At 40.1% G+C, this 14,529-nt stretch overlaps 1 protein-coding gene across 5 annotated transcripts in view; it reads right to left on the bottom strand.

The window, feature by feature from the left end:
- LOC147231144 (netrin receptor UNC5D-like) overlaps positions 1–14,529 on the bottom strand; it is a 174,223-nt gene that overhangs the window by 77,064 nt on the left and 82,630 nt on the right. For all 5 annotated transcript variants that reach the window (XM_086152317.1, XM_086152320.1, XM_086152318.1 and 2 more), the window contains exon 2: positions 6,130–6,336. In XM_086152317.1, the coding sequence (XP_086008443.1) occupies positions 6,130–6,336 (207 nt within the window). The remainder of the gene's footprint in view (positions 1–6,129; positions 6,337–14,529) is intronic.

Here is a 14,529-nt window from a genome sequence, read left to right as displayed (position 1 = left end):
TAGTCACTCCATCTAAATATATATATATATATATATATATATATATATATATATATATATATATATATATATATATATATTTATACACGCACCAGTATATACGTTCTTTTATTGATCTGGAAGTGTTGGGATGTAACTTATTACTTTGATTGGAGACTGGCCACAAAGCGCTGTTCACCAGTCTTAACTAGCCCGCCGATGAGGGCCTCAAGATCCTTACAGTAATATCTTATAAGGAAGAGAAGGATATCTATCAACCGGTATCACCATTTGGATTTTTACAAAATACAGTTCATACATACATATATGCGTTGTGTACTTGCAAAATAAAGTGCTAACAATTGCCGATTTTGATGTTTACAATTGTAAATACACATAATTTAGGGTTTTATTCAGTCAACCGAGTCATTCTTTGAAATGTTATCATTGGGAGGCGATTAAAGGTACGTTCTATTCTATTCAATTATAATTGTTATATTGGGCGAGAGGCGGGGTTTTACCTGGACATGTCACCAGTCGATCATTGATCAAAATGTAGCAACATCCAACCATTCACTCACTCATTGCAACCAACAAACTGTATATAAGTGCCTTATATATATATATATATATATATGGTAAATAATCTATCATCAACAGTTATGCCAGCGTGGCTGCAGTTACAAACCCATTACTTGTCGCAGCATTCAACAATGAATTGAAAATTTAATATTGTTTCATCCCGCATACAGTGATGCTAAAACACATGCCCATTTATGTCACCTCATTAAATGTGATGAAGACATTTTTTTGTTCGCTTTAAGAGACGATACCACTCGCACGTCACAAATCAATAACATCGCCGCTTCCGAGGCAGTCACTTATTTCAAACTGGCGGTGGCATTGCATCACTTAAACCAGCCGGCTTCATCCTCTGGGAAACATGAACATCTGATGAACTTTGTGTAAAGACATCAAATGCGGCTTGCGAAGATACTTTGCAAGCGAAGGGAAAACTTTGATCATTACACTCTGGCTCATTTAGTGATAGATTAAGATCTAATTATCTTTCATTAGATTTTAAGAACGATGTAAAGTCATATTCCGGGTCTCCAATTATCCCTTGAATTAAAGGACAATTCAACAGATGATGTGTTAAGTGATGATTCTCAGCAGATGAAGCTACTTAAGCTTTAAGTGGCATCCTGTTGGACTGTGCATTGGCATCCAAGTGTGGGCTGTACAAGATGGCCCGGTCCAGTGTTCTAAGGAATAAACTGATATTGGCATTAATTTAGGGATAAATGAACGCCAAAACCAATTAATTAGTTCTTCATTATTTCTTCATTTTGGCAGCATCCAGCGAAGTACTTCGGTTTCACAGATATGCTCATCTCACACCAGAGGACCAAAACTTTGCCTAAAATTTGTAGTTTCTTGTCTCCGGCAGTACGAAAGTCAGCCTTTCTTTTTCACTTTGTCCCTGTATTTTATTCTGAGGCCGTATGGATGTATGTCGACTTGAAATGCAGTATTGCAAATGAAAGCGACAGAAGAGCGAGCATGAAGCACTGAGGCAGAATACCTAATCTTTGCTAAGACATTTCGGTCTGAACAACAAACAAGAGATGCCATGAAAGCACAGAGTTTTCAGCGTCTTGCTCATCATCATGGTTCTTTGCAACTTGATATTTTATATCAGATGGCGGAGGCGGAGGGGGTGTCCTTGTCATGTGGGAAAACACTTACTTGATCTGAAAGCAATGAAGCACTGAATGGTCTCCAACACCGGACAAGATAAATTCAAAAGAATTCTAAAAAAAAAAAAAAAAAAAAAAAAACATATACAGTAGAACCTTGGCTTACGAACAGCCCGACCCCAAACAAATCGTCTCGCGAACTAACTTTTTCGATCAAACTTTGAATCGAACTGCAAACAAGCCTTGGTACACGAACACACTAACAAACAAACTTACAGGCTTTCTGCCATGTCGCATTGTAGCATAGCACAAGTTGTACATTGTTTTCATTGTTCATCATTGTGTCCTACTGTTGTAAAACTTTTTTTCAGTCAGTTAGCCCTCCTTATGGCTCCCAAAAAAGTTAAGCGACGTTATGAAGAAGTTAAGAATTACAGTCGATATGAAGAAAGAAATAACAGATTGAACATGTATGTTGTTCGTGTTACTGATCTCGCCAAGCACTACAACATGGCTAAGTCAACCATCTGTACAATCCTGAAGAATAAAGATGTGCAAAAGACATCTGAAGGGGTGACTACATTGACGAAGCACAGTCTTAGAAGAAGGGGTTGTTAATTTGGATTAATAAAAGACAGCTAGCTGGAGATAGCATTAGCGAGTGTCTCATATGAGAGAAGGCTTTTGCACGCTGATTTATTGATTGAAATGTCAAGTACAAGTGCTGGTAAGAAGAGAAAAACACAGTTATAATTAAGGTTATCTTGAATCCCTTTATTAATTCTCGTGGGGAAATTCTTTCTCTACAATTAACCCATCATGGATGAACCATGAGCAGTAGGCAACCATCCACCAGAGCCAGGGGAGCAGTTCGGGATTCAGCATCTTGTTCAAAAACACTTCGACGCACTAGGAGGAGCCGGGAATCCAACCAGGAATGTTCGGTTCCAAAGACGATTGCTCTACCTCCTGCGCCATGCCGCATATTTATTTATATTTAATATAATAACTTTGAAGTAATGAATAATACGACCAAACTTAGCCAAACTGCTTTACCCACTAATGTTTAGATCACTCTAAAATCCAGTCAAATGAAAGTAGGAGTAAATGGTTGAGTGCTTTCATCACCTTGAGGTTTCCAAGTGCCTTACTCTAGATTTCACATTCACCCTTTCACTCACGTACCGATGGCAGCCCGAGCCGCCATGCAAAATGGTAACTACACAATCAGGAGCGGCTGGGGATTCAGTGTTTTGCCCGTGAACAGGTGGAGAAGGGAATCAAACTCCCTAACCGCTCGATCAACTGAGCTCCAACTGCCCCAAGTGACTTGCCAATCAAATGGCAGCGACATGTCAAAACCTTTGCTGTTTCATGATATGTTTGGCTGACAAAAGGCACCATTCTGTGCGGCCAAACACCTGGTGAGGCTGAGAAAGGCACTGAATCCAGTGAGAAATTGATTTATATCCAATCCAACCTTCTTTTTCAAACATTGTACTGGTCTCTGGAGGGGGGAAAAAGGTTTAAGGCATTCTCACATGGGCGGTGCTCAACTTTTATTCATCTATTTAGTTTTCAAACGGTCTGTCTTTACCAAAAATATTGATTTAAACTAAGGCATGTGAACTTGGTTTGTGTGGATGAGACAGCTGCGTGTAAACAAGAGTTAGGTGGAGAAACTATTTTGGCCACTCCGGTTAAAGTAAATGTTAATTTATGTAAATTTAAGTGACTTTTAGACATGGAATGGGATTAATAATTAAACGAGTGAGTAAATTATTGATAATTTGAATCATTGGTAGGACAGTAAAGTCATTTTTGAAGCCATTCTTTCTACAAAAGGCATAGCTCTTATTCTGCAGGTTCATTACATTTACACTGCACATTGTCAGTAACACTTTTCTTTCCGCTTCGCCTTGAACACTGATACAGCAGCAGTAGCCTGGAGTGTTGGGAGGCAGGAAACATCGCAAGACGAATAAAAGAAAACTTTGTCAGTCTGTATTTATGTCTGGTAAACAACTCTTCTGCTCAGCTAATACCCCCTTCTTTGATATGGATACAAAAAACACCCCATGGTTTTTGATACACTTTGCATTTCTTTTTATCGCTAAAACATTTGAGAAATTTTTGAGGGCTAGCTATTTGGTACCCGGAAACACTAATGAAAAGAAAACTGATTCCATGTTCCTCCAATCTGGCTGCATCTTCAACTGGACACGAGGCATCCAGGCAATCCAGATAAGAGGCTTTTTTTTTTTTTCTCCTATTTTTTTTCCCATCAATCCTTTTGCCTTATGTGCCCTTTCTTCCTCCCGTCTGTCCCAGAGGAAGCAGATATGACGGCCGATAAAGAGCCAGATAGGAGCAGAGCTATGAATCCAGACCACAGGCAGTAAAAATGTGGAGGTCTATTGTTAACTCTGGGGGGAGATATTGATTGCTGCTCTTCTTGTGTGTTAAGTGGAGCCCTAACATTGTTGCCCTAATAACAGACAAGGTGGGCAAGATGACCCCCACTTCATCAGCATCTTATAATCCAATGAATCATCTGATTTGTCAGAGCAAATGACTATAAACATACAAAATACTTTCCCTTATTCCATGAAGGATTGTGTGATGTAACGGTATAATCACTGGACAACAGGAAATGCATATCAATCCATTAGTGAGAAATCGGGGGGAAATCAGGTGAGAAATGAGGGTAGATTTGGCCGGAGGTGAATGCAAATGGGGCAGCGACGCTGTAAGACTCTTTTCCGAGTGGAAGCCACGGAGTGACTTCCAAGACGTAGAAACGCGGTGTGTTGTGTGGTAACAGTTTACGCCCTCGCTGGTCGCTGATAGTAAGTCTCTGCCGCCACGCGGGAGCAGATCCAGTCTGTGGTGGGTTTAAGTTAGCACTGGCCTTTCCCGCTGAGGTGAGAATGTCTTACAAGACTGATATAGTCCATTTTACAGGGCGGAGAACAGTCATTAGGAGAAAAACAAATGGCTTGTGACTAAAGGTGATTCACTGTTGAGCGTGGTCCTTCTGTCTCTGCTCCATTGTGTTTATTTATACAACCTGTTGCCCATGTTATATAAGTGTAATATAAAGTGAGTTTGGAAACTTTATGGATTTACATGCTCATGTACTTGTAATTACACTTGTAGCTTTATTACTTGCTTGCTGTTGTCAGGTATGTTATTCCCCCATGGTGACAGAAATAAAATGTGATAACAAGAAGAATGAGATAAATGATGTAATTTAGCATTTAGCTGGATTGTGCTTATTCAGTTTGGTGAACAGGCTTGAATAGGTGTACACATTTAAAGCACGATAAGATGTGAGGATGAAAGCTTGATGGCTCCCTAACAAAAACGAAAAAAACCCAAACATTTTTATTGTGCTCTAAGAAAGTGACTTTTTGATGATTAAAAACCAACAACAATAACAACTCCGTTTCAGTGAATTGCATCAGTTAGAGCCTAAAACTGAACAAGTCGGTGCCTGTCATGGCCCAACGCCTCCGTTCAGATCAGCTGTGACGGGCAGTAAGTGGGGCACATACACGAACATGTGTTTGTCAGCTTGGACATCAATGTGAGAGCCTGCAGGGAGACTCTAAAGTTTCCAGTTCTCACCATAAGACACATGGCTTCTATCCTCACAACTTAAAGCCGCCCTCGAGTCAAAAACATGTTTTCTTCCTTTGTTTCAGTTCGAGCTTTTCTGTAAAACGATGTGTGTGCTGAGTTTGACACCAGAAAGCTCAGAGTCTTTGATGGAAGCGTACATTTTCCAGCAGCCCTTATTCTATTAGGCAGTATGAGGCCATGGTTCTGGTTATCACACAGTTTGGATAATCCTGGCCCACTTTTCATTATGCACATGTATAATCAGGAGCCAATTACACAGTGGCCCGCTTTGACAATATTAAGACCATTGATTTACATAAATGTATAGCTAAACTCGTGACTCCACATTTTATAACAGAAAAAAAAAAAAAAAAACACAGACCAACAAAAAAAGCCATTGAAGAAAGGGTACCCGTTTCAGTAGAGCTACTTTGAAAATCTATCTATTAATCATTCTACCTACTGTATCTGTCTATCTGTCTAGCTACGTATCTATCTACCTATCGTCATGCTTTCGAAAAATTAGAATACACAATAATTATTAACATTCATTGTATGATTAATGGGTGTCATACCTATTCATCATTTTTTTGTTGTGGTTTTTTTGACAAACTTTGGGGAAATAAACACTGATAGTAGAATTTGTGGTGAAAATGAAGAATTTGAGTATTAATTGAATGGTGGCAAAAGGCAGAAAAGATATTTTCTGTCAAGAATCGAGAGAATTAGAGATGAACTGACTTACTTTAGTTTCTGAAATGATATACAAGTGCAAGAAAATGTCTATTTACATGTTGGTGTGTTCATGAAGTCAGTATGAACAAACCTGTTCCCAGATCAGTGTGCTCTTGGGACATGTGCTGACTCTGATGGACCCACTCCCCGTTGCACTTGAAGAAGATCTGAAGCGCGGGCCGAGCTTGACATCGCAGCTTGATAGGGTTACTCTTGATGATGTAAGCATCAGTTGGCTCTTCCAGGAAGTGAGGCAGGGTCCCAGACTGGCCATGCTGCAGGTTTTCAGCTCGGGAGCCTGAAGGAATCCAACAAGATTGAATGAGAATCAATAAAACCTATCGAAATAACCCCCCCTAAAAAATAAAAAAAAATCAGGGATGGACTGTAGCGGGCTGGCTAATCACACCAAAGTAGCCTTTTATGCAATTTCCAAATCTTATCCCTCTCCCAGCCTACAACGGTTACTCTTTTGTGCAATGTGTGACTTAAGAAATCATTTTCAGATGAAAAAAATACCAAAACAGAACCCCACCAGCCATTCGGCACCGCAAAGAATTACAAAAGACCTTCTTTAGCACCACACACTTGTATCTTAAAAAGTGACATTCTGAACAATCAAACGTAGCATTTGAGAAACCTACTATATCGCATGGAGAATATTGTCTTTGTCCTTGTGGGATATATATACATTCTTTTTCCATGCCTAGCAGCAACAACAACGACCCCAGCAGCAAAAATATAATAAGCTGAAGTGATGCTAAAAACAACTGTATCTACCCTTTTGCTTTTCTGCCCACAAAATGTTTTTCGACTGACACATATCACAAAACACTTTAAATACAGCAGTCAGCCACAATGTAATAACTTCCAGCTTGTGTTGTATTCAAGAACTCAATGTAAGCGTAGGTGTGTTGCATCAGACGGGGGTCTCGGCTAATGAGCACAGAGCAATTTAATATAGCATGGCGACAGTCAGTGCGCCGTCTGAAGGGATTGGCAGATTGTTATGCTTATTAAAAGTAAAAACATTTTTTTGAATCACGTAACAAAAGTGGAACACAGGAATAAAAACAGGGCCAACTCTTATCCAAGTGAAATGGTAAGCAGCCGGAAACAAGTAGCTGCAATTGGTGTCTCATTACAGCATTGGATTAAAGGTGGGTTTATTGATGTTCTGTTTTTTTATTGTGTTGTCTTTGCTTTTATATACAACAGAGATTTCATTTCAAAACTAACTCTTTTATAGAGGAAGATATGTTTGTTGGGGTTTTCAGTGCAAGCCTGTAATGGATCTGCACTTTGTGTACATGGAAAACTTCTCTGCACGTGGAATCCTGTATTTCGTAACTTTACCGAGACATCAGAGCCTTGGGATGAAACCTAAGATTTACAGCGAAAAAATTAATAAATCTGTAGTTTAGGTTTTCTGTGTTCAACTAGAAATGCTATACTTCTTGATATTTGCCACATTCAGATCTTTCAAGAACATACTCGGATGTTAAATTGTTGTTTTGTCCTTAGAAAAGGACTAATGTGATTTCTTAAAAAAAAAAACCAACAAAACAAAAAAGAAGCTTTTTACTGTCCTCTTCTTTTAAGGTGTACCCTTGGTTAGGAAGGAAGTAACCGCTTATTTAAATAAAACAATATAGAAGTTCCTACCATGCCGATATTTTTAACTCCTGCGAAAACGTCCTTGTTCTCTCTCAGTGTTTGCTAAATGAAGACCATTCAGTTGAAGAAGCCCCCAGTCCCGTCTACCTCAGCCGATCTGAAATGAGTTCCAGTCTGCGCACGTTTTGCCTCTCCTGAGCTGAGCTGTGCCACTGTAATTAGAATCTGACTAATCCCCACCCTGTTTTCTGGAACCAGATTCATGCAAGTGTGAGGGTTTTAGCGAGGTAAACCATCCTGCATCCACCTAACCTGATCCCAACTCCCCCATCGCACATTTCATGTTTCTCCATAGTGATGGGCGTACCTCCACAAGTCCCCATCAGGATTAGAGAATCCACTTCCTCTTTTCCTCTCCCGCTCTCCAGCTAATCTAATCCTCCTACCTTTCCTGTCGGATGTTCCCTGATTGAGGGCAATAGATAAAAGACTGTGATTCCCTGGCGGGAAAATCACAGCCCTTGCTCGGTGTTTCCTCCCCGCGACATATTCTCTCCAAAATTCTTGGAACTGAGGCTGAGCCGAGACAAGCTTTTAATTTCAAAATGACTCGCCGCAGGCTTTTCTTGTACACAACGCTCCAATTTGTTTTGTGCATGGAGCATCGACATGGCATGTTTGTGCAAAACATAGAAGCAAAACATAGACATGAGTGTGCATCCAGACGATGATAGATGGAAGCATAAATACACGAACGCACAGCTGTTAAACAATGCCACCACCCTGACACTAATGGCTCATTTGTTAATAGAGTAATAGAGAGGGTTTTTATGTAAAGCTTACTGCGATGACAGTTTAATGCCACTGTGACAAAGAACTTCATATCAACAAAGCAAGGTTTTGTAAAGCACTATAAGGTTTCGCCCTCCTATTGAAATATGGCACGCTCAAATCGCATTCACCTCAGAATAAATATTCTTCACATCCTTCTGGTTACCAGATGTCAGGAGTTAAATGCTCACAGTTTCTGAATTTATCCCAATGAGTTTGTTCTCTAAACAACAGATTCCTCACAGTGCATCACGTTGTAGTTCATACCTGAAGTTTTTCAGCCTATTCTATTCTATGTAATAAAAATACAATTAAATTGTCTATCATAGTGTTGCACCTATGTAGCTCCATACCAAGTCAGACAAGATTCTCAATGTAAGAAAATAAGATATTATACAGTGGCCAAAAGACAGAGCAGCTGGTTAAATAAGGGGACATTAAGTAAAGGTGGAAGTAAAAAGAATGAAGACCAGGATAATGATAAGTATTTTTATTCACTCCCTAACAACTTGCTGTACATCAACAATATTAAAGGCTAATTGATTACAATTATACAGGTACATGTAGTTGGTTTATATCTTTGCAAAATGATTGACTTATTTTGATTGAATTATTTATCAACACAAGAGCATATAGAATGATTATACCAAACATAGATTTGTAATTTATTTTCTATTTATTTACAAGTGTTAAATCAGATAGCACAATGAAGTGGTGCCAAAAAGGAAGGCTGGTGTTCACTAACCACTGTAGGCTGATACTGCCCCTTTTTTGAAATGGACTACACCTTATTTATGATATGAGACATTAAAACAGCCAAAGATGTATGAAAACTTAAAGTATCAGGAAGTAAAGGAAGCAAAAAACGGCAGAAGATACTTCCCTGCAGTCACATGGTGGCGGGGCGCGTGACCCCAGGGAGAATCTCTTAACGGCCCCTGCTCTTAAAATTGCTGAAAGTAGATCACGAAGAGTGACATCAAATGAGGGTGATATGACACCCTCTTGGCACCTTGCAGTAAATACAAGCACGGCTGTAAGATAAGTTCTGCTATGTGAAATATGGCTCTGACATAGCACTTCAGATAGTACTGTGGCTTCTCTGTCTGCCATTCAAATATTCTCCTCTGTAATACTTCATGTGAGTTGTTTACACCTCTTACTAGTTGCTCACCTATTATCCATCTGCATGGTCCCCCGACAGACCGCAGACCAATATCTCTACTCCATATGGTCTGCCACCGCCGTACTGGACACCTCTCTGCCCCGAGTTTCACAGTTTTCACAGTGATCTACAACCGAGGCATCAACCTGACAATAACACATAAGAGGCACCGATACGTCTTGCCCAGTCTATGAGGAAAACAAGACATCACTGCCAGAGAGCTGAGTGATGGTTCTATCAGACTCCTGGCTTCTTTCTTCTACTCCTCTCCTTTCTGTCTGTCCCATAAAACAAACTTCCACACATGAAATGTGGCCACAGTTTGCTAACGCAGTGCCAGCCATGACGCAACCTGTAGGAGAAACTCGAAGACGTTTTAATTTCCTCACGTACATCAAACTCCTTCTCTTTACATTCAATATTAAAAGCAGCGGGGAAATGTGGTCTCTGATGTCAGCTCAGTGTATTCACAGCTTTTAATGGAAATCCAAAGGAAATGAAGGAGAAGAGCCCCCAGCTGGCTGGGCTAATGTGGCGGAGCCTTTGAGGTGCTTGCACAGGACGATTCACACAGAGAAAAATGGCGGCTGCTCCGGCACGCATGTAGGGATTTGGGAATGAATAGAAATTCGCCCGAGTGTTCCCCACACTGAGCATGCTCCAAATACAAAATCAGAGTGCGACAAGCCATCAGGTTGAGGATCCCTGACACGACACTTTTTCTGTCAATATTGTTGTATTTATTTATTATTTCAATATGTTACATCGATCCCAGTGACAATAAAAGCTTTCAGTAAATAGCATGAGAATATTCAAGTAAATATACATGATACTGGTCTTTAACATGAATACATATATTTCATTAATTTCATTTTGGTCCAAGGATTTTAGCAACCCTCGCAAATATCACCTCCCAAAAGCATAAATTGGTCTTATTGAATTAAGTACCACTGCAAACTGTGTGAGTGGTTTTGAATACAAATAAATTGAAACATACCACCCCCAAAAAACTCTGAACTCATTTTTCAATGCCTAGGAAGACATTATGCCTCCTCTCCCCGTTTAGGGTAGGGTTGGGCCTCGATCACCGGGGGTGTTGCTTTGAGAGGTAACCAAAACAAAAATGTTATCGCTGAAAAATCGTAACGTACGTCACATGAGCACCAGCCCCAGGTACACATTGCAAGGTTTTCCAAATGTCTTTGTGCATCATTCTTGTATGTTGTAGCTCACACTGTTATAACACTGGTAATCTATCAAAGAGACGACGATGCGCGGCTGCTGGGGGAGCTTGGGAGGCAAAGCTGGTGAGAGTGAGGAATTAGGGGAATGCAACAAAACAAAAACAAAATACCTCCAATGCTTCAGAGCTGGTTTGATCTAAGACGACACATCCTGAGATTTCAGATTACAGATGGCTCTCAACATGTGTTCTAATGGATTGTAATGGCTCCTTACCGAAGCTAAGCTAAGCTAAGATAAGATAAACTTTATTGATCCCAATAGGGGAAATTCTTTTGTCACAGCAGTGTAACAGTTATATGTCAAAAACATTTATTGCACGGCACACAAAAAGGCATTCATTAAATGCCATATTGGCTTTTCTTTACCATTTGTTGCTTATCAATATGTATAAAGAATATCTGTCCCTTTTTTCAATTCCATACCTTAAATTCTGCATCAATGACCTAACTCAGGTTAAGAATATCGCAATAACTATTTTAATAGATGCGTTTAAGACTGATTATTGATTTTTGTTCTCTTGATAAGCATGTATTACCTTAAAGAAATAAACAATTGTCCTGAAATAAAATGTGTCCCTAAATGGGTCCCTTTTTACCATAATGCAGATTTTTTTTTTTCCAAACAGACAGACGGTTTTTGGAAGTACATTGTAGTTGTACAGGGAAACTGGAGAAGTTAGCCAGCATAGCCTGGAGCTACAAAAGTAACCAGACACTGCACTTGTTATTGAACACCATGTCCCACCTCCTCCCTCCACTTACTGCGGCTGTGGGCAGGTTACGTTCATTTTTCTTACAGATCAATTCATCCGCAAAAAAACATATCGGCTTCTGTCTGAATGACTCTCAATGAATGTAAACGACCTTGTGCTCACAATTTCTCTGCTCTTGCTTTTTCAATCCACAAGTTGGTGGACATTTTGTCCCTCTCGCGCTGGCCATTTAGTTGCGCTCCCACTGTTTGGACTTGAAGTGGCCCGCTAGTTGACATTTTCAGTCCTCTGACGGCATTACGATTTCAATGTAATTTCCATCTTTACTATAAACTCTACTTTATTTCGAAGAATAAATTACCTTTTTCATTAGAACCAAACCTGAGTTTGTCTGCATGTATGAAGGGAGGCTGATCTTGAAAATGAATCATTAAAATAGCCGTGATGCCTTAATCCGCTGTCCTGCGATGATCAATGGTTTGAAAGGTAAAAACATATCGGTATAAATACAGGGTAAAAAAATGAAAAATGGATTAATATGTTTGCAACTTCTTTACTCTGTTATGACGCTAATCCAAATTGAAAACGATAATTCAATTCCTCCTCATCCTCAGCTCTAATAACTGGAAATAAGTTTTTCCAACTACTTAAACTCTCTTCATGGCATTCAGAATTTATAAGCAGGAGTCAGCTTATCCATGAATTAATAAACAAATTCACTAATTAATTCTAAGTTGTTTTAATTCAGAGTCAGTAGCATAATTCTTTGTTAATTAATTCGCCACACTGAGCCTCCTAGTGACAAGTTAAAGGAAACGAGTTGGCTGATGAGTCCATTTGGCGCTAAGTATCATCTTTGTGTAAACACCGACTTCGAAGATAGTGCGTATGTGTAAACACGCGCATCCATAAAGCTGGTGCGATGGTCAACACTGCATTAATTATATAGGCCCACGGTGAGGCGTCGTCATGGGAGGCACTGACGCAGGGCCACGCGGCAGATGGACGGTCTAGATTTGGGTTCAGGGGTGATGCGAGCAGCGGAGAAGGGGGTGGAGGGAGAACGTTGAAGCAGATGATAGGTGGGTGTTTAGGAAAGTGAGAGACGCTGGGGGAGCATCTGTTCAGATCAACTGAGTGCACCGCAGGACCGGGGAGCAGAAGATTTTCTCTTTTTAAAAATGCGTTGTTTGGCAAACGCTTACAAACCTGCACATCCAAATAGAAAGGGAACTTCTGCTCGGATCCTTAGCCAACCTCACTCCCACTGATGAACACCTACTTCCTCTTTTCCTGCAGGGTGTTGCGAATGACACACATGCTACCGCATGTTACGATGGGGGTTTTTTGATTAATTAGCAAAAGCAAATGAGGCGTAGAACCCGATGGCGTTGAGCAGACAGCGTCTCTGATTGATCCACATCAGAACACATCAACATGTGACTGGAGCTCATTTGTTACAACATGCCAAATAACAAATATCATGACATGAGTTTATAAAAACAAAATAGTTTTAAAAGTTCCTACCTCTAAAAGGATATTATGCACATGTTTTTTTTTCCATTTTGCTTTTCATTCCGTCTGATAAATTCCATCTCACTCTTGTCTGCTGGTCGCTGACATGAAGCTCAGCATTAATATTGTCATGAATCATGTTTGGACTCTCACACATTGATCGCAGGGAATATGTACGCTTCCTACACAAGCATTAAAAATACCCTTTGAATGAGGACTCTTTTAAACAATGCTGCGTAGTTTATATGTCAAATGTACTGAAATGAATGCATTAAAGGCAGCTGAGAAAAAGCATATTCTTAGTTTAGCGATGCCATTGGACTGGAGACACACAAAGGCAGGGTGACATTAGGGATGCTTTTTTTATCAGCATTATATTTAATTTCAAGGAACTGCTGTTCCTGAATAACTAATGCATTATAGAGTTACAGGTAAAATTAGAAGACACTTTAATGCAACACGGCTTTCATGCAATTAGCGTTTCGCTATCTCGGTGAAGGACACCTCGACATGGTCTCTGCAGGAGCACGGTGTCAAATCACTGACCCGCCGATTACAAGACAGCCACCACCTTAGTCATGCTGTGCGCCGCTGTGGGTACATTTCATCTTCAGTTACATCATATCAATTCAGGTTTTTTTTTTTTAAAACCCAGTGTGTTCCTGTCAGTAAGCCACTGGGGTCCCACTGATAATACATACAATGATGAAAAACAGAACATTGCATGCTCCAAGTCCAGACATTTGGGCATTAATTCCATTACACCGTTCTAATTCTAGCGATGCATATTTCAGATGCTTCCGTGAGCGCTGTTTGATACAAACAGCTAAACTGCCATGAAACAGCGACATCAAGGCAAGCTGCAGGTGGAAACACTCGAGTAATAGTCAAGCTAGGTTTTATTTCATTATTTAGAATCGCATCTCTGTTTCTTCTCTACTTCTCCCCATCCCCAGGCAAATCGAACAATGACTTTGGTGAGACTGACGAGAAACCGCCGCAGTTTCAAACCTGCTTGCTATCTTGTAATTTCTCTGCATTCAAGTCACACAGACAATAAAGTTCTGCTTTGCCTTCCAGACTCTTTAAAAACAGCACAGCTCCGACTGAAAGGAATGCCGGAGAGCTTTGTTCAAATATTGATGCAAACCTCTGTCATCTCAGGACACAATAGACCTGTGCACACATGTAAGCGCACAACTGTTCCTGCACTCAAATCGCGTGTGCCACAAATGAAGTCCTCCCAAACAAAGACATGGATGCTTTTGCCTCTTTGCTCTGATCACACCCGGATCACCTTGCTCTTTCAGCTGTCACTTTTTTTTTTTTCGCTTCAAGAAAAATAAGTAAGAGTAACACTTGGGAGATACCTGTACAACCAGTTTCTCATCTTTCGGTGAGAAGAG

This window comes from Fistularia commersonii, chromosome 9 (assembly GCF_037954325.1).
Source record: "Fistularia commersonii isolate RoL2024-O1a breed Wild chromosome 9, RoL_Fcom_v1.0, whole genome shotgun sequence".
Taxonomy (NCBI): domain Eukaryota; kingdom Metazoa; phylum Chordata; class Actinopteri; order Syngnathiformes; family Fistulariidae; genus Fistularia; species Fistularia commersonii.
This window is presented reverse-complemented; position numbering and strand designations above follow the sequence as displayed.